The sequence below is a fragment of the Macaca fascicularis genome, chromosome 14, assembly GCF_037993035.2.
Source record: "Macaca fascicularis isolate 582-1 chromosome 14, T2T-MFA8v1.1".
In the NCBI taxonomy this organism is placed as follows: Eukaryota; Metazoa; Chordata; class Mammalia; order Primates; family Cercopithecidae; genus Macaca; species Macaca fascicularis.
Window position 1 is genome coordinate 92,386,561 of NC_088388.1, and position 18,619 is coordinate 92,405,179.

The 18,619-nt window shown below is 36.0% G+C and overlaps 1 protein-coding gene across 1 annotated transcript in view; it reads left to right on the forward strand.

Annotated features, from left to right (window-relative positions):
* Positions 1-18,619, forward strand: part of DEUP1 (deuterosome assembly protein 1) — a 98,843-nt gene that overhangs the window by 21,127 nt on the left and 59,097 nt on the right. Inside the window, exons 3-5 of the mRNA XM_005579349.4 lie at positions 7,493-7,664; positions 9,073-9,168; positions 16,131-16,265. Coding sequence (XP_005579406.2) covers positions 7,493-7,664; positions 9,073-9,168; positions 16,131-16,265 — 403 coding nt within the window. The remainder of the gene's footprint in view (positions 1-7,492; positions 7,665-9,072; positions 9,169-16,130; positions 16,266-18,619) is intronic.

Sequence of the window (18,619 nt, forward strand, 5' to 3'; positions counted from 1 at the left end):
TGTGCCCCCTCTCTTCTGGCTTAATGAATTGAAGGATTAATGCAGAAAAATCTGGCCTGACTGCAGGACCTTCCTTTGTGAATTGCTCCCAAGATACACCTTATAGTAAGGAATAGAGTTTTGCATGTCTTAAGTAGTGTATTAGACACAATCCACCTAGTTTCCAAAGCTGGAAGACTCACAGACTTTTTTTTTTCTTTTTTAACCACTCACTCAACTTTTCTAAAATTGGATAATAATACCTATGTTATGGGGATATTGTGAGGATCCATGAAAGGAGGTTCAAGAAGATACTTAGCATAGTGTTAGTTAGCGTTTGACTAAAGGAAGTAACGGAATTTTTATAGTAAAGAATGCCAATGCCCAGCTACATTAAGGAGGCTACACTGAGCCTTTTAAAAAATCTAATTTTAAAGTTCACTAGATTTACGAGTAATTATCTGAAAAGCTGAAGAACAGAAAATATACTAGAAGACTGAACAACTGAATTTCAAAAGGGAATATTAAGTTTGATAAAAAGCTGAGTTTGATGTAAAATTGAGTTTGACTAAATCTTAGGTAAGACTCTGGAAGAGAGATAAGCAGGGTTTGTGGGCCTTAGAAGAGGAAGTAATGGCCACCAGGACTCACCAGGGATACCCCAACTCCTTGCTTACTAGACCAGCCTCGCCTCACAAGGTTAGCCTGCTGGTGCAGCAGAGAAACAGCGTAGACTTGTATTTGGGCTCTGGCATGATATTTTTGTGGGAAAGAAAGAAAAAACTGTAAGGCTAATTAAATGGATTACTGTCTCATCATAATTTTTAAAAATAAACAACAGATCACTGTCACCCTGAAGGGCTTGGTAGGGAGTGCTACAAGGGTCTATCTTCCACTTTGTCCTTTATGGCATTTTATACAATGACTTGTGTATATATAAAAACCGCATGTATATATAAAAATATGTACGTATGTATTTTTTATATTCTGTATATTATATATGTATAATACACATTTTATATGTACCTGTTTCATTTATATACTGAATACATATAAACCATATATATATGTGTGTGTGTGTATATGTATACAGGATGAAACGTATATATATACACACACAGCAGGTAATGCTTATCAAGTCTGCAGCTCACACAAAGCTGGGAGATATAGAGAATATATTCTCTGATAGAAACAGGATCCCAAATATAAGCTCAGATGTTACCCCACTTAGGAAGACCTCTGTGATAACCCACCCTCTGCAAGTCTGTATTCAGCACCCCTCCTTTTTGAGAGCCTGAATATATTCATCAGTCTTTTATTCTGCCTGCCTGCCTTGCAAGTCTCTCTATTCACAGGCAATTGCTCTTGTGTCTCTGTTTTCCCAGTACCTTACACAGTGCTTAATGAATGTCTGCTGAAAGAACTAGTGATGATGACCCACAATGAAAGACTGAAACTATCAAGCAGAAATTTAATAAGGATAAATACACAGCCCTATCATTGGACCCCTCCTCTCAAAAAACTAAACAAGCACAAGATAGTGAATGGGTGGCTTACTCATAGCATGCATAAAAAAGAAATAAGATTTTTAGATAAGAATAAACCCACCTTGAAACAATGTGATATCACTGCTTTACCCTTTCCTCTCCCAAATTCAACTAATGTGATCTCCATCTGGTTAAATAAAAGTATATGGCACGTAAAACAAAGGATCTGTGAGACCCCCTCTGACCTGATTAGACCATGCCTATCGTATTATCTTAAAGTTCCAAATGGTACGTTTCAAGGATGAAATTGATTAAAAAAAAAAAATTGTTCAAAGAAGAGCTAGAATTATGAAGGGTCTGAAAATCTTACCGTAGTCATTCTTTTTTTTTTCACTCAGCAAATGTGTACTAAGCATCTAGTATTTTTCAGGCAGTATACTGGATACTGAGTACAGAGTGGTGAAGAAAAAAATCTCTAGGAGCAATAGAAGGAAATAAAAATATTTGTGGAAATAAATAAAGATCACCCAAATGAAAACAACTGAAGGTATTTATTTATTCAGAGCTTGCTATACCAAGGGAATCACCCACTATCACTTGCATTTGGCAGAGACTCAAAGGGAGGCAAAGGAGTGGGAGAGCTTTAAGGTAAAAAAAAGGGAGAAGGGATCAGGTGTGCCCTCATTGGAGGGAGCTGGCATGTAGAGGCTGGAGACAGAATAACTAAAAGTGGGGATTGTTTTGAGGAGTATATTTGACTTTCTCTGGTTTGATCTGAGTTGGAAGTGGGGACAGAAATTAGGGAAGATGGCAGTCAGTGATCAAGCCCTGACCATTATGGGACAAATGCTGCAGATTTTGTGGCTTGGCTTTCTGGACTGGTTGTGTTGTTGCAGAAACTATGGGTCAGAGTCTACTGTCATATGGTCTGATTATTGTCCATTCATATATTCAGTCTCTAATATTGAACACTGACAAAAGAAGACTAGAAGTGCACTCAAAACTGTATTTGACACACTGATGACTGTATTCAAGTACTTTAAAGTCTACTGAGTTGAAAAGGCATTTGTCCTGAATGGTCTCAGTGGAATCACTGAGATCAAATTAGGACCAATGGATGGAAAACTTCTTCAATATAAAAAAGATCTGTCTAAAACACATTGTCTAGCTACAATTTCAGACAGTGGTTACCTCTTAAGGGAAGAATTCAGACCTAGGCTGGATAACTTCTTAGCAGTGATACTGAAAAACAGGTCACAAACTTTGGAATTCACCAGAATCACTTGATGCTTTTGTTACTGATGCAGAATCTTAGGGTCTGTCCTAGACCTGCTGATTCTGATCAGTAGTGTATGATAGATGATTCAGTTAAGAAATATTTGTAGAGGGGCCAGGTGCGGTGGCTCACGCCTGTAACCCCAGCACTTTGGGAGGCCAAAGCAGGCAGATCACCTGAGGTCAGAAGTTTGAGACCAGCCTGGCCAACATGATGAAACCCTGTCTCTACTAAAAATACAAAAAAAAAAATCACCCGGATGTGGTGGCACGTGCATGTAGTCCCAGCTACTTGGAAGGCTGAGGCCAGAGAATCGTTTGAACCTGGGAGGCAGAGGTGCTAGTGAGCCAAGATTGTGCCATTGCACTCGAGCCTGGACAACAGAGCGAGACTGCATCTCAAAAAAAATTATATATAATCATATTTAATAATTTTTAATATAAAATACATATTATTACATAATATATTTTGCATATTATATATACATATATAAATATATAATATATACATAAATAAATATATATATATTTGTAGAGGAATGCAAACACTGGATGGGTAGTTGGGGTAGTTGGACTAGTTGACTTGTAAGAGTTTTTCCATCCTGAGAGTCTAACATTCTAACTTTTGCATAGCATAACCATAACCAGGAAATAAACCATTCACTCAACAATATTGATTGAGTAGATTACATTATGTCCAGACTCTACTGTAGGCCTATATTTTAACTTTCTTAGCATGGTACATTCTTACATGCCAAAAGTTAGCAATTAAAGGAAATCATTCATTCTTCAGAGATTTATTGAGCATCTACTGTGTGCTACAGTAATATACTAGGCTCTGGTGAGATGGTGATGAACCAGACTGATATAGTTCTTTTTTCCTAGAGCTTACAATGACATAGTCCTTTTTCTTCAGAGTGGAAAAAATAGACAAAATCTATTTACAGTACAGGGTGGTACATGTTGTCATGAAAAAGAAAAACGGTGTGAAACCACCAGGCCATAGTTCTATTCTTTTCCCCTATTTTATAATTCCAATTAAAATTCAATCTTAAAATTTAATCAAGTTATTTATAGAGGAATTAGTATACATCCTTTTGTCAGATTTATTTTAGGTTTTAAGTAAAAATTGAAAGCCTCTGGGCCTCACATTCCTCCAGGAATGCTAGGAGAAGACTTCAGAATGGCACTTTGTACTTAAAACCTCTCTGATGTCAAAACTGGTAAATATCATATTGAATAAACCAAAGGAACATCTTCTGTTTGGGTTGATTCTGGATATCTTAGAAAATGATTCTGGAAATTCTCAATTCTTTGGATTTTAATACCTGTTTCTAACCTTATTGCAATGGAGCAAATTTGTACTGTATTTTTCAGCATGTTCTTATTCAAAACACTGTGTCTTTTGCTGTGTGGTATACAGGAAGATACATTAAATGGGAAGCAGCTGCCTAGGATCTAGTTCTGGTTCTTCCATTAATTAGCTGTGTGACCTTGGGCCTCTCTGAGCCTGAGTTTTATCAAAATGCTAAATGATCCTTAATTAGCTCTAAAATTCTGATTTAGTGAAACTAAATGGAGGAAATGCTGTCATGTTGCACCTGCCTGTCCCTCCTGTCTTCCTCCCAGCTACACAAATACATTGGAAGCCTCATTACCACCATTGAAATGGATGCTGAAATAACTCACTTTTCTAATCTGGACATTTGTATGTTCCTTAGGCTGAAGTGTAAGGCCTCAATACCTATCTGCTAATCCAGTCTGAGTGACTGGACTCATGCCAGCTCCCTGGAGAATGCTTAAGCTTCTTTGAAAAAGAACTCTGTAGTGAGAGCACTTACCAATCTGTCTTCTCAACAACAGTAGCTATAATCCTAGCTGTTTTACTTAGCATTTTGTTTGATACTCAATAAACCCTCCTAGACCCCAGATATGACTATGTATATGAGTAATAGTAACCTCACTGTCTAAAGACTTACAGTATCTCTCCAAACCTGCCTGCCTTAGTTTGTTTTCATGCTGCTGATAAAGATGTACCTGAGACTGAGAAGAAAAAGAGATTTAATTGAAATTACAGTTCTACATAGCTGGGGAGGCCTCAGATTCATGGCAAGAGGTGGAAGGCACTTCTTACATGGTGGAGGCAAGAGAAAATGAGGAAGAAGCAAAAGCAGAAACCCCTGATAAACCCATCAGGTTTTGTGAGACTTATTTGCTGTCAGGAGAATGGCATGAGAAAGACTGGCCCCCATGATTCAGTTACCTCCCCCTGGGTCTCTTCCACAACACATGGGAATTCTGGGAGATACAATTCAAGTTGAGAGCCAAACCATATCATTCCAACCCTGGCCCCTCCAAATCTCATATCCTCACATTTCAAAACCAATCAAGTTCCCAACAGTCCCCCAAAGATTTAACTCATTTCATCATTAACCCAAAAATCCACAGTCCAAAGTCTCATCTGAGACAAGGCAAGTCCCTTCTACCTATGAGCCTGTAAGATCAAAGGAAGCTAGTTACTTCATAGATATAATGGGGGTACAGGTATTGGGTAAATACAGCCATTCCAAACGGGAGAAACTGGCCAAAACAGGAGTTACAGGCCCCATGCATGTTTGAAATCTAGCAGGGCAGTCAAATCTTAAAGCTCAAAAATGATCTCCTTTGACTTCAGGTCTCACATCCAGGTCATGCTGATACAAAAGGTGGGTTCCCATGGTCTTGGGGAGCTCTGCCCCCATGGCTTTGTAGGGCACAGCCTCCCACGAGGCTGCTTTCACAGACTGGCATTGAGTGTCTGTGGCTTTTCCAGGTGCACAGTGCAAGTTGTCGTTGGATCTACCATTCTGGGGTTTGGAAGACAGTGGCCTTCTTCTCACAGCTCCAATAGGCAGTGCCTCAGTAGGGACTCTGTGTGGGTGCTCCCATCCCACATTTCCCTTCTGCCCTGCCCTAGCAGAGGTTCTCCATGAGGGCCCCACCCCTGAAGCAAACTTCTGCCTGGGCATCCAGGCATTTCCATATATCTTCTGAAATCTAGGCGGAGGTTCCCAAACCTCAATTCTTGACTTCTGTGCACCTGAGGGTTCAACACCATGTGAAAGCTGCCAATGCTTGGGGCTTCTGCCCTCTGAAGCCACAGCCCAAGCTCTACATTGGCCCCTTTCAGCCATGGCTGGAGCAGTTGGGACACAGGACACCAAGTCCCTAGGCTGCACACAGCACAGGAGCCCTGGGCCTGGCGCATAAAACCACTTTTTCCTCCTGGGCCTCTGGGCCTGTGATGGGGGGGTGCTGTTGTGAAGGTTTCTGACAAGTCCTGGGGACATTTTCCCCATGATTTGGGAGATTAACATCAGGCTCCTTGCTACTTATGCAAATTTCTCCAGCTGATTTGAATTTCTCCTCAAAAAATGGGTTTTTCTTTTCTACTGCATCATCAGGCAGCAAATTTTCTGAACTTTTATGCTCTGTTTCACTTTTAAAACTGAATGCCTTTAACAGCACCCAAGTCACCTCTTGAATGCTTTGCTGCTTAGAAATTTCTTCTGCCAGATACCCTAAATCATTTCTCTCAAGTTCAAAGTTCCACAAATCTCTAGGTCAGAGGCAAAATGCCTCCAGTCTCTTTGATAAAACATAACAAGAGTCACCTTTACTCCATTTCCCAAAAAGCTCCTTATCTCCATCTGGGACCACCTCAGTCTGGACCTTATTGTTCATATCACTATCAGCATTTTTGTCAAAACCATTCAACAAGTCTCTAGGAGGTTCCAAAATTTCCCACATTTATCTGTCTTCTTCTGAGCCCTCTGAACTGTTCCAACCTCTGCCTGTTACCCAGTTCCAAAGTTGCTTCCACATTTTCAGTTATCTTTTCAGCAACTCCCCACTCTACTGGCATCAATTTACTGCATTAGTCTGTTTTCACACTGCTAATAAAGACATACCCGAGACTGGAAGGAAAAGAGGTTTAATTGGACTTTCAGTTCCATGTGGCTTGGGAGGCCTCAGAATCATGGTGGGAGCCGAAAAGCACTTCTTACATGATGGAGGCAAGAGAAAATGAGGAAGAAGCAAAAGCAGAAACCCCTGATAAATTCATCAGATCTCATGAGACTTAGTCACTATCATGAGAATAGCACAGGAAAGACTGGCCCCATGATCCAATTACCTTCCCCTGGGTTCCTCCCATAACACATGGGAATTCTGGGAGATACAATTCAAGTTGAGATTTTGGTGGGTAAACAGCCAAACCATATCACTGCCTGATCAAATTCCTTAGAAACAGACACCAGCCATATCATGCCAAATTCCTCTCCTTGAGGAGCCACACTATAGCCCAGTTGGTACCCTTGAATCTGGTCCTACCTAGCCCAGGCTTGCTCTTCTATCCTTAACAGACATGAGTGATATCCCAGTCTGCCTCTGTCAAACCTTCTGAAGTTATGATAGATATAGGTACATGTATGCCTATATGGAAGAGCACTGATCCTGAAGCTAAGTCTTATAATTTTTCCTAATTAGCATATTCCTTAGAATTAGCCTACTCTAAAAAATGTTATTTTAAAAAATTAAGTATATATACACTGTTAGCTCTGAAATTTGCTTTATTAATTTTAAAATTTAACCTTCAGCTTTTGAACTTATTCCCATTTAAATAATTGAACAATTTCAGGAAATAATGATCAAGCTATGCAGAGCAATGTAATAATTTTTCTTGCCCTATTTTACTTTCCTACAATTGCCAGAACTTCTCCTTGTGAAGCTGAGCTTCAGGAATTAATGGAACAAATTGACATCATGGTAAGCAACAAAAAAATGGATTGGGAAAGAAAGATGCGGGCTTTGGAGACACGATTAGATCTTCGGGATCAAGAATTGGCAAATGCACAAACTTGTTTGGATCAGAAAGGTCAAGAGGTACTGAATACATATGTTAACAAATTGCTAATTCATCAGATTGTTATACATAGTATTCTATCAGAATATATTTTTATTATACATACTTTTTATTAGGCATCAGCAAGAGCCTTTATTGCTTGAAATTCTGTCAGCAAATTATAGGCTAAATGTATTATATCAAATAAGTGACAATCAGAACCTAAATCCATAGATATTTGCTGATAGAGACAGATATGTAGTGTCGATGCCATCTGTAAAAGTAAGCAAATATTTAACATATATGTAAAATATTGTTTGCAAGTAAAGATGTAAGTACTTTTGCTGCTGTAGAAACAAAGTAGCCATCAAAACTGTGGACAAGGCAGAGTTCAGTAACATTTGCTTCTTTGAATATTTTGGAAAAAATAGAAGTAAGATGTCAAAAATTGATTATAGGACAAAGGAGAAAAGAGTTTGGTAAAGGGGTGTGTGTTTATACCTGGGACATCCACTTAAGAGGAGTTTCCTCAGTCCCTCTAGGCTGCTCACTGCCAAGCTGGTGGTCATAAAAGAATATATGAGTGCTCTCAGGGCTGTGAAGGAGTTCAGGAAAACCATACGCTTTATCTAATGTGGACTTTGTGTCTGTGAATTTTTCTTTTGGAAAAAGAAATGTTTAAGAGAAATGTTTGCTAGTTATATACTGTAACAAAAACATCATTAGTTAACTTGTTCATCAGCCATTTTTCTACCTTTATTGACTTCTCAGTGAAACCTAGTTTTTTGGCATAGTTAACTATATTATTGTTTGGCATAGGTAACTTAGTTACTGGCATCTAGTTTTCCTTCACAGTAGAGGTAGGTCATCAGACATGGCATATGCATTCTTCTTCTTCTAGCTTTTATATATATACTGACACAGATATGTAAGCAAGTGCCTCATCTGCCTTTTAAACAGACAAATTATATAAGCCAAATCCTTAGGAACTGCTCTTAGACAATTTTCTTTTTCTTTTTAACATATTACTTGTTACAAAAATGTAACAATTATTTCATAATACCACTAAAACAGAGATCCTCTTGAAGGTAATGGAGAAAACACAAAAGCTGAATTATATTGGTAGAGGTTTTGCCTGAGTAATGATGACACAGCCTCCCAAAAGGATAATGCAAAGTAAATTCTAACCCTGAATTTTAAATGTGATGATGATAAGGATCTTTTATTGAACATCCGTACTGTCCTAATGTGTACCTTGTGGAATAGTGCTAGCAATGTTTGGTTTTTGTGAATTTAATTATTGATAGCTATTTTAAGAAGTGCAGTCCAAATATTTACTCTTGGTTTGGTAAAGCCATTTTATTTGAATTGTTCTTCTCTTTTGCACATTTTCTGATTTTGTCAGGCAAAATTTAGAAAAAGTAAAATTAAATTTTATTCTTCATGCAGGTAGGGTTGCTTCGACAGAAATTGGACAGTCTGGAAAAATGTAATTTAGCAATGACTCAGAATTATGAAGGACAACTACAAAGCCTAAAGGCTCAAGTAAGAAAACTTATTATAATTTAATATCACACATTTTGATATATTTCTGACCTATAGAGTTGTGTTAATTTTATTTAAACTAATTGTTTTTAGTATAAATAAATGTTCTTGTGTTTTAATTCTAAGCTTGGTCATGTCTTTCCCTGTTTTATATGCATTGATTTTGTCTCTTACTAGATTGTTGGCTTGCTATACCTTCTGTACCTCTGTTAGCACAGTACTTGACAAATGGCTTTCTGTTTCTCAAGAGACTTGTTGATGAATTAAATGACAATTAGCTCACACAAAAAAATTTTGTGAGCAACAACAAAAAAACAATTATCTTTCGTGGTTATTCCTATCTAATAAAGATGTTCTCAATTCTGTGATAATTTAAAATATGGAAGTTTGCGATTATGAAATAGATAATTGAAAGAATAAAACTGGTCTTTATTACCTTATTACTGGTAGCACTGTTTCTTACATGATAGTGCTTCTTCATATGTATTGAGGATACAGATTTCTTTTTCACTTATCCCTGTATCTTCACACAAAGAAGGCAACCAAAATGCCTTCTTTATCACAGATAGCACATAGGGTAGTAATCATTTGAGTATGTCAAATGTAGTAGATGCTATATCTTTGCTTAACTTAGTGAATGAATCAATGGGAAATATGGTTTGATTATGAAATTTTACTTTACAACCAACTTTTTTTAGAGTACAAATATTTCACATATGATAATTTAGTTAAAGGAGCTTAAAGTAGTTAATGATCCTTTTAAAATACCTTTTAGGGAGGTAATTAAGCCATTAAGATTGGAATATGAAACATTCGATGCCACTTAACAGATGATTTTACAAGACTAGTTCTTAGTCTACCTAGATATTTTGCCTACAGTTCAAGTAACTGCCACTATATGGTAGCTTGAGTTATGAAATTATATATGGTTTTTACTAGCTTAGACTCTGAGCATTTAGCATGTAAGTCAACTCAACCTTTATTTTTCTATGAAGATAAGGCTCTAAAACAACAACATAAACATTAAATCATTACATATTGGTCAATATAAATAAAGAGATCACAATCTGTAGTAGGTTTGAAAACAATACAGAAATCTAAAAATAAGTTAGGTGTCATCTCTAAGTTGTATTTAACCAGTTCAGTCACTGCTTTCCAAATCTTTCATTTCTGTTTGGGTATGTTTTCCTCTTGTTAAAAAGTTCTTGGCTTTGTTTACAGGCGCCAAGCAGTCATTTAATATATGAATCCTTGCCATTTGATGCTTTGCAGTTCTATTTTATTATTTGGCTGATGGCTGGTTTTCAGTGCTAACCAAAAAATATCTTTATGGTAACTTCATAAAAATTTGTTCTGTGGAAAACACTGTGAGTTTAGGAAATGCTGTTTAAGCTAATGCTGGCCAAGTTAAGACTCCTCCCCTCCTGGAGATTAAGGGTACACATTAGCATATTACAGGCCATAAGAAGTCCTGCCTTAAAGAAACTGATTTAGCCTTTCCATTCCATCATGTTCCAAAGATATTGGACAATGGAGCTCTCCTTTATTTATTTATTTAAGCTAAAACCTTCTAATACTACTGTAAACAAGGGTTTCATGGAATACACTGGGAGTGCTACATTATTGTTGAGAGCCACCTGTTTTCACTGCAGTTTTCTGCTTCTCTTTTTCTCTAGTTAAAAGAAAAGGAGGAAGAAAGGGAAGGAGAGCAAAGGAGAAGGAAGAGGAAAGTAGGGAAAAAGAGAGAAAAAGAAAAGTACTATGTACTTGATTTGGTTTGCATAAAGCTAGTAATATGCTGTTTTTCTAAGCAGAAAATGGTGTCTTGTGGCTAACACGCTTTTGTTGCTGCCAGCTCACTCTACAGGTTCCTCCTTTGAAATTTCTGTTTTATTTACAATTTCATTTTCCTGAAACATCTTAAGGATACACTTTACCACACTGTGCCTTGAATAACTCAACTCTGTCAAAGCTTCCTTTTAGAAATTGCTTTCCTTTTAAAAATGAGTTATTTTTTTCCTTCTAACCATTATAAAACTGTAATTTTAAATACATATATTTGAAGCTTTTGCTTCTGGAATAGATATACTCTTCCCTATCCTCCCACTAAATTAGACATCATTTATAAAATAAGATTCTGAGAAGTGGAGAGAAGAGAGAGATTGGCTAAGGACCTTAGGACTCAAAGAATATCACAATAGTGAGTTCCCTAGGATTTGTTTTTGCCTCATATATCTCAGACTGAGTAACACAGAAGCAGGCAACCCAGTTATGCCAATGGGTGCAAACAAATAAAAAGAGCCCCAAGGAAAGTCTGCTGTCTCCATCCAAAAGTCCAGAAGAGAGACAGCCTAGCAAGATAATACATTTTTAGATAACAACCTCTCTACTCCAGCCTCATAAAACAGAGGAAGGAAGGAAGGAAGGAAGGAAGGAAGGAAGGAAGGAAGGAAGGAAGGAGGGAGGGAGGGAGGGAGGGAGGGAGGGAGGGAGGGAGGGAGGGAGGGAAGGAAGGAAGGAAGGAAGGAAGGAAGGAAGGAAGGAAGGAAGGAAGGAAGGAAGGAAGGAAGGAAAAAAACTACAGCCCCACTGCCACCTACAAAGGCTTAGTGAAAAAACTTAGATTTCTACCTTCACTAAGCTGTAACAAGGTAACCCTGGCCCTCTTTCCTGGGTAGTATCTGGGAAGACTGAATGGAGAACCAGGACTTTCATCCTTACAATATATTAACAAGGCCCTCATCAACCCGTGGTGATAGTGGAGAGCTTGGACTTCTACACCTACCTGGTGGTAAGGAGGCACCCCTCCCTCTCTAGTCTCAGGTGTTATTATAGGAAGGCTGTTGAGGAGTCACCACTAAAGTTCACCCACCCCCACTATAGTATCACTGAAGGCCATGTGAGAATAGTTACAAGGCACCCATGACCCTTCAATCAAAGTGTATCAGTGAAAGACTAGTGGGGAGCCTGAACTCCCACTTCGAATCAGCAGTAATAAGGAGCACCTCCCACTGGATACCAACTGAAACCAAGTGAAGACCTGGACATCCACTATCCCCTGGCAGTAATGGAGTGGCACTCCATTTTTCCCTTCCAGAAATTGTCAGAGGATGACTGCTAAAACACATATTTGAATAAAATCCAGAGTCTCAAAACACAATACACAAAAATGTCCAAGTATCAATAAAAATCATTCATTATAGAAAGAACCAAGAAGATCTCAACTTGAATAAGCAAAGACACTCAACAGATGCCGAGACCAAGATGACACACATTAGAATTATCTGATTTTAAAGCAGCTGTTATAAAAATACTTCAATGAATTATTACAAATATGGCTTGAAATAAATGAAAAATTATAAAGCTTTGGCAAATAAATAATATAAATAACCAATTAGAAATTTTATAACTGAAAAGTATAATAACCAAATTTAAAAACTCAATGGATGGACTTAAAAGCAGAATGAAGAGGACAGAAGGAAAAGAATCAGCTCAAAGATAATACAATAGAAACTACCCAATCTGAACAATAGAGAGAAAGAGTAAAAGAAAATGAACCTTGGGAACATGTAGTATGGCAACAAGCAATTTAAAATTTACATCATCAGAGAACCCAGAAGGAGAGGAGAAAGATGAGGAGGGTGAAAAAGCATTCAGAGAAATAATGGTTGAAAAGTTATAAAACTTAGCCCCCCCCCCAAAAAAAAAAAATGTAAACCTACAGATTGAAAAGCTGAGTGAACTTCAAACAGGATAAATCAAAAGACAGCTGTGTTAAGACACATCATAGTCAAAGTTCTGAAAACCAAAAGACAAAGAAAAAAATCTTGGAAGCAGCAAGAAAGAAATGAAACCTTACCTATAGGGGAAACCAATTCTGATAATGGTGGCTTTCTCTCTGGAAGTGATGGAGGCTTTCAAGTGCCGAAAGAACAGAGCTTTCAACCCAGAATTCTAGGTCTGGCAAAAATACCCTTCAGGAATGAAGAGGAAATGAAAACATTCTCAAAGGAAGGAAAACTAAAAGCATTTGTTGCTGGCAGACCTACCCTAAAAGAATGGCTAAAGGAAGGTCTCGTAACAGAAAAGAAATGATAAAGAAGGAATCTTAAGACATCAGCAAAGAAGTAAAAACACCAAAAAAAGTAAAAAACATGAGGGGAAATGCAATAGACTCTCCTTATCCTCTTGTATTTTCTAAATTTTTTGATAGCAAAAAATTATAACCGTGTCTAATATGGTTTTCAGTATACCTACAGGAAACACTAAGATAATGGTGTTATAAATGGAACAGAGTAAAAGAACATAAAGGAAAGTAAGATTTCTACACTTGAACTGGAAAGATGTCAAACACCAATAGACTGTGATTAATTATGTAAATACAGTGTAATGCCTAGAGCACCCACTAAAAAAGATCTACAAAGAGATATACTCAAAAACACTATAGATAAAATGGATTCTAAAATAATGCTTATGTAATTCACAAGAAGACAAGAAAGTGAAACTAGAGAAACCAAAAGCTAGAGAAAAAACAGGAAACAAAAAAGGCTTAAGCCATGACATATCAATAATTACATTAAATAGAAATGGTCCAAATACACCAACTGAAAGACAGAGATTGACAATAAATTTAAAAAATGACAAACTCACTTCAAATATAACTGTATAGGCAAGTTGAAATTAAAAAGATGGAGAAATATACCATGCAAATATTAATAGTAAGAAAGCAGAAGCGGTGCCAAGATAATTCAATACAGAAAGATTAGTCTCTTCTACAAATGGTGCAATGACAAGAGGATATCCTTATGCAAAGGAACTAAGTTGGACCCCTACCTTAAACCATAGACAAAAATTAACTCAAAATGGATCAAAGATCCAAATGTAAAACCTAAATCTAAAAAGCTCTTAGAAGAAAACATAGGAGTAAATCTTCATAACCTTGGATTAGGCAATGGTTTCTTAGATATGGCACCAAAAGCATAAGCAACAAAAAGTTAGATAAATTTGATGTCATTAAAATTTTAAAACTTTTTTGCTTCAAAGGACACCATCAAGAAACTAAAAAGACACCCATCAATGGGGAGAAAATATTTGCAAACCATATATTTGATAAGGGACTGGTATCTAGAATATATGAATAACTTACTAATTGATAATAAAAGACAGATGACCAAATTTTAAAATGGATAAATATTTGAATAGATATTTATCCAAAGCAGATATACGAATGGCCAATAAGCACATAAAAATGCTTAACATCATTAGTCATTAGGTATATGGAAACCAAAACCACAATATCCATTCACATCCACTAGGATGGTTATAATAAAAAGGATAGAAAACAAGTGTTGGTGAGGATATGGAGACATTGGAACCCAATGCATTGTGAATGGGAATGGAAAATGGTACAGCCATTTTGGAAGACAATTTGGCTGTTCTTCAAAAAGTTAAAGTTACCATAAGATCCAACAATTCCACTCCTAGGTATATACCCAAGAGAAAGTAAAACATATATCTACACAAAAACTTCTATGTAAGTGTTCACAGCAGCATTATTTCTAATATCTCAAAGTGGAAAAAACCCACATTTCTATCAGTTGATGAATGGATAAACAAAATGTAGTGTATTTATGCAATGGAATATTATTCAGGTGAATTTTATAGTAGGTGAATTATATCTCAATTTAAAATTATGAGGAAAAAAGCAGAAGTGGCTACTTTAATATCTGATAAAGTAGACATCATTGTTCATAGTGTTATTTACAGTAGGCAAAAACTGGAAAAAATCAAAATGTCTCAGTATATGAATGGTTAAACAAACTGATACATTTATACCATGGAATACGATTCAGCACTAAAAAGGAATCCACTATTGATTTATGCATGGATCTCACATTAAGCTGAGTGAAAAAAATACAATCTCAAAAGTTAATGTGCTGTATGATTTCTTTTTATGACATTCTCAAAATTATGGAGATGGAAAACAAATTAGTGGTTTTCGGTGATTAGGGGTTGGGGGATGAGGGGATTAAGTGTGATTCTAAAGGGATAGCATGAGGGAGATCTTTGTGGTGACAGAATAGTTCTATATCTTGATTGTGGTTGTGGTCAGATAAATCTATATATGTGATAAAATGGCAGAGAACTATATACATATATTGATCCAATTTCAGTTTCCTGGGTTTGATGTACTGTAGTTCAGTAAGATGTAAATATTGGGGGAAACTGGGTGAAGAGAATCCGGGACCTCAGTAATAACTTTGGAACTTCCTGTAAACCTGTAATTATTTTAAAATAAAATGTGTCAATACGACGCATTTGAAAGCAGATACATGAGTATGGAAGTTTCCTCACAAATATTCATAAACTATGCTATTTTGAATCTATAATTTGAACATAGAATAGGAAATGGAAAAAATAATACAAAGTTGTAAAAAGAATTATCAGTAAGAAAAATATTAGATCAATTTTGATATTAAAATTTATTTAAATGTATCCACATGAATAAGTGGTTTATGTTACTTATGCCTTTTAAATTAATATATATTCTGTTTTCTTAAGTAAGGTATAAGCTAGTTATTTTGTAGATTGAGTTACTGGATTTAAAATTGTCAACACAAGATGGCACTAACTAAAAGTAAGAAAAAACTTGTTTTTTTAAAAAATTGTCAGCTTTACTGCGTATGATTAAAACAAAATTGAACAAGCCATTTATCAAGTGAATCATTGTTTAACTGTGCAGTTAATGAAGTCTCAAGTTTACATGAAAGCTGAATTGTGTTCAGCTTCAATAATTTAGTTTTAATAACTGGTTCTGTCTTCACTAATTGAAACATTTAAGCTTTACTGCACTTTCTAATCATGACTTAAATTTTCAAAGAGGTACACAGGAAAAGAGAGAGCGAAATCAGGTTAGAAATAATTGGTAATAGTAAAATGTTAACATTTTCTGTGATTTACAGTTTTCCAAACTAACAAATAGCTTTGAAAAACTGAGATTACATCAGATGAAACAAAACAAAGTTCCACGAAAAGAATTACCACACTTTAAAGAAGAATTACCCTTTGAACTGAGCAATTTGAACCAGAAATTAGAGGTGAGATATATTATCTTAGATTCTTTATGTGTATTAAAGATTGATTCCTGTTGTTGTGGGCTATTTGTCTGTAGTGTCCACAATGGTGTCTTCAGTTGTGGTAATAAACACTATTACAAACTAACTTCTCATTGAATATATTTTCTTAGTGCACCTTCCCTTCAGGCACTTAGTGAATTAAAACATCACTTTGATGTATACATCTTTACTATATAACAGCATTTTGGGAGAGAAAAAAAAAGAGCCAAAAAGTCAAATGAAACTGCAGCTGTTGAGTAAAATTGAAGGACACCCATGGGGTCAGTTAAAGTGAATATCTAATAAATCTTTTAATGGCCATTTAGCTGTTAGGTACTTAAATACCAATGAAGCCTCATCACAGTTTTTAAAACAGGGCTTGAAGTTTCATGTTTTTTTTTCTTTAAAGGCATAGTGTCACTCCAATTCAATTGCCCGATAGCACTCAGAATTTCCTCCCCTTGCCAGCACTTTTTCATCTTATTCTTTAATTAACAAGTCCTTCTACTTTAAAATATCTTAAAGAGCATTAAATCTGGGATCACAGCCCTAAAATTGGCTTATTATAAGAACTTTGTAGGAAGTCCTAGATTTTAATCTTTAAAAGTCCAGCACATTTTAAATGCTTCTGAATAATACATAGTTTTTTTTAAAAAACAAACTTACCATCACTAAGTAAGTTGGCCTTCCAGGAAAATGCACTGTGTTGTACTCCCAGGCTCTTACAGTGGTATAACCAGTAGGGCTTCAGAAATATCCTGATCTCATGGAAGATGCTGATAGATGTGCACTGCAATATACATGTGCTTTCACTGAAAATGAAGACATTGAGTCATTAATTATCCATTTGACTGACTTTTCATGGGCTTTTGTGGCAGAACTACATTAATAAAAATTGTTCAGACAAAAAAAAACCCTTAAGTTATTATCAGATACCTTGTGTATGCACATTTTACATTTAGGAAACTAAATATTTACATTATATATATGTAATGAAATTACAGTGGAAATTAGTAGCAAAATGTTTTGCTATGTTTGTACTTACACAAAAGTTTTTAAGGACTATGCAGATATACAGTTTAACTTGAAATAATTATAAAAACACTTCATGTACCTGTTTTTACTTATAGCCATCTGATAAATTAATGTGTAAGAGATAGGCTCGTCCAGTTTTAGTCTGCAGGTAAACCTGTTTTTCCTTTGAGGCATTTAATAGCAGTATAGTAATAGCAGTGCACCACATGTAGTAGTTGAAGAACATGATCACTGATAACTGAAAACAGGCCTTACCTGACTCATGTGTTTGCCCTGTGACCTATAGGCAAGTTGTTTGCCTCACCAAGATTCCATGTTGTCATCAGTAAATGGGGTTTAAAATACCTTATGTGTAATGTTGTTGTTATGGTGAAAAAACTTTAGATGCACACTGAAGCATTTAGGGCTGAAAACACATGAGGTCTAGAAGTTGCCTTAAAATATACCAACAAAAAAGGGTGGAGAGATAGGAGAAGTAAAGATGGACTAAGTTGATGGTAGTTAAACTGGGTGAAGGGTACATGGAGGTTTGTTTTACTCTCTATGTATGAAAATCTTCATAATAAAAAGTTAAAACTGTTTTACAGGTAAAGGTATCCAACATATAGTAATCACTAAAGACCATCTCCAATATTTATTAGAGGGCTTTTTAAAACATCTAATACAGCTATCAAGAGAAACTAATTTTAATGACCCTGATCCACTCTCAAACTTAAAGATCCAGAAAAACTTTTCCAGCCATGAATAACTTACTGTTGGAGGTCCAGGCAAGTCTACAGACCCTCTGAAGCCTACTGTGACAACTCCTGTCTCTATAAAAACCCTTATGAAGCTCTCTAGGTCCCTGTGTGGTTCCACACTATTGTATATATTGCACTGACTTGCTAGTTGTGAAACCAGTACATCTGACAATAAGGAAGCCAGGATTGTCATAAGCACCTGCTTATGTTTGTGACACACATTTCTAGCTATTCTTGGCCTCACTTCTACCTGTTGTAGTATTTATAAGAAGTTGAGATTAATGCTTCTGCCTCTAAAACATCCTGGGGAATATTTACTTTCAAGATTATTTGAGGTTAATGGGTAAGAAATACTAAATATTTGTATTATCTAAAACATATGAACAGCTTAAGTCAACCTTACAAAATTTGACTTCTAAATCCAAAGATTCCCTTTTAAATTAAAAGTAAACAGAAATTTTTAAAATCTAGATTGCACTAATTTGAAATGTTAGCTATTTTCTACTAGAGCCTAGTTTTATAAATTTGTCATTATTGCTAAAAACCCTGTTTTTATGTACC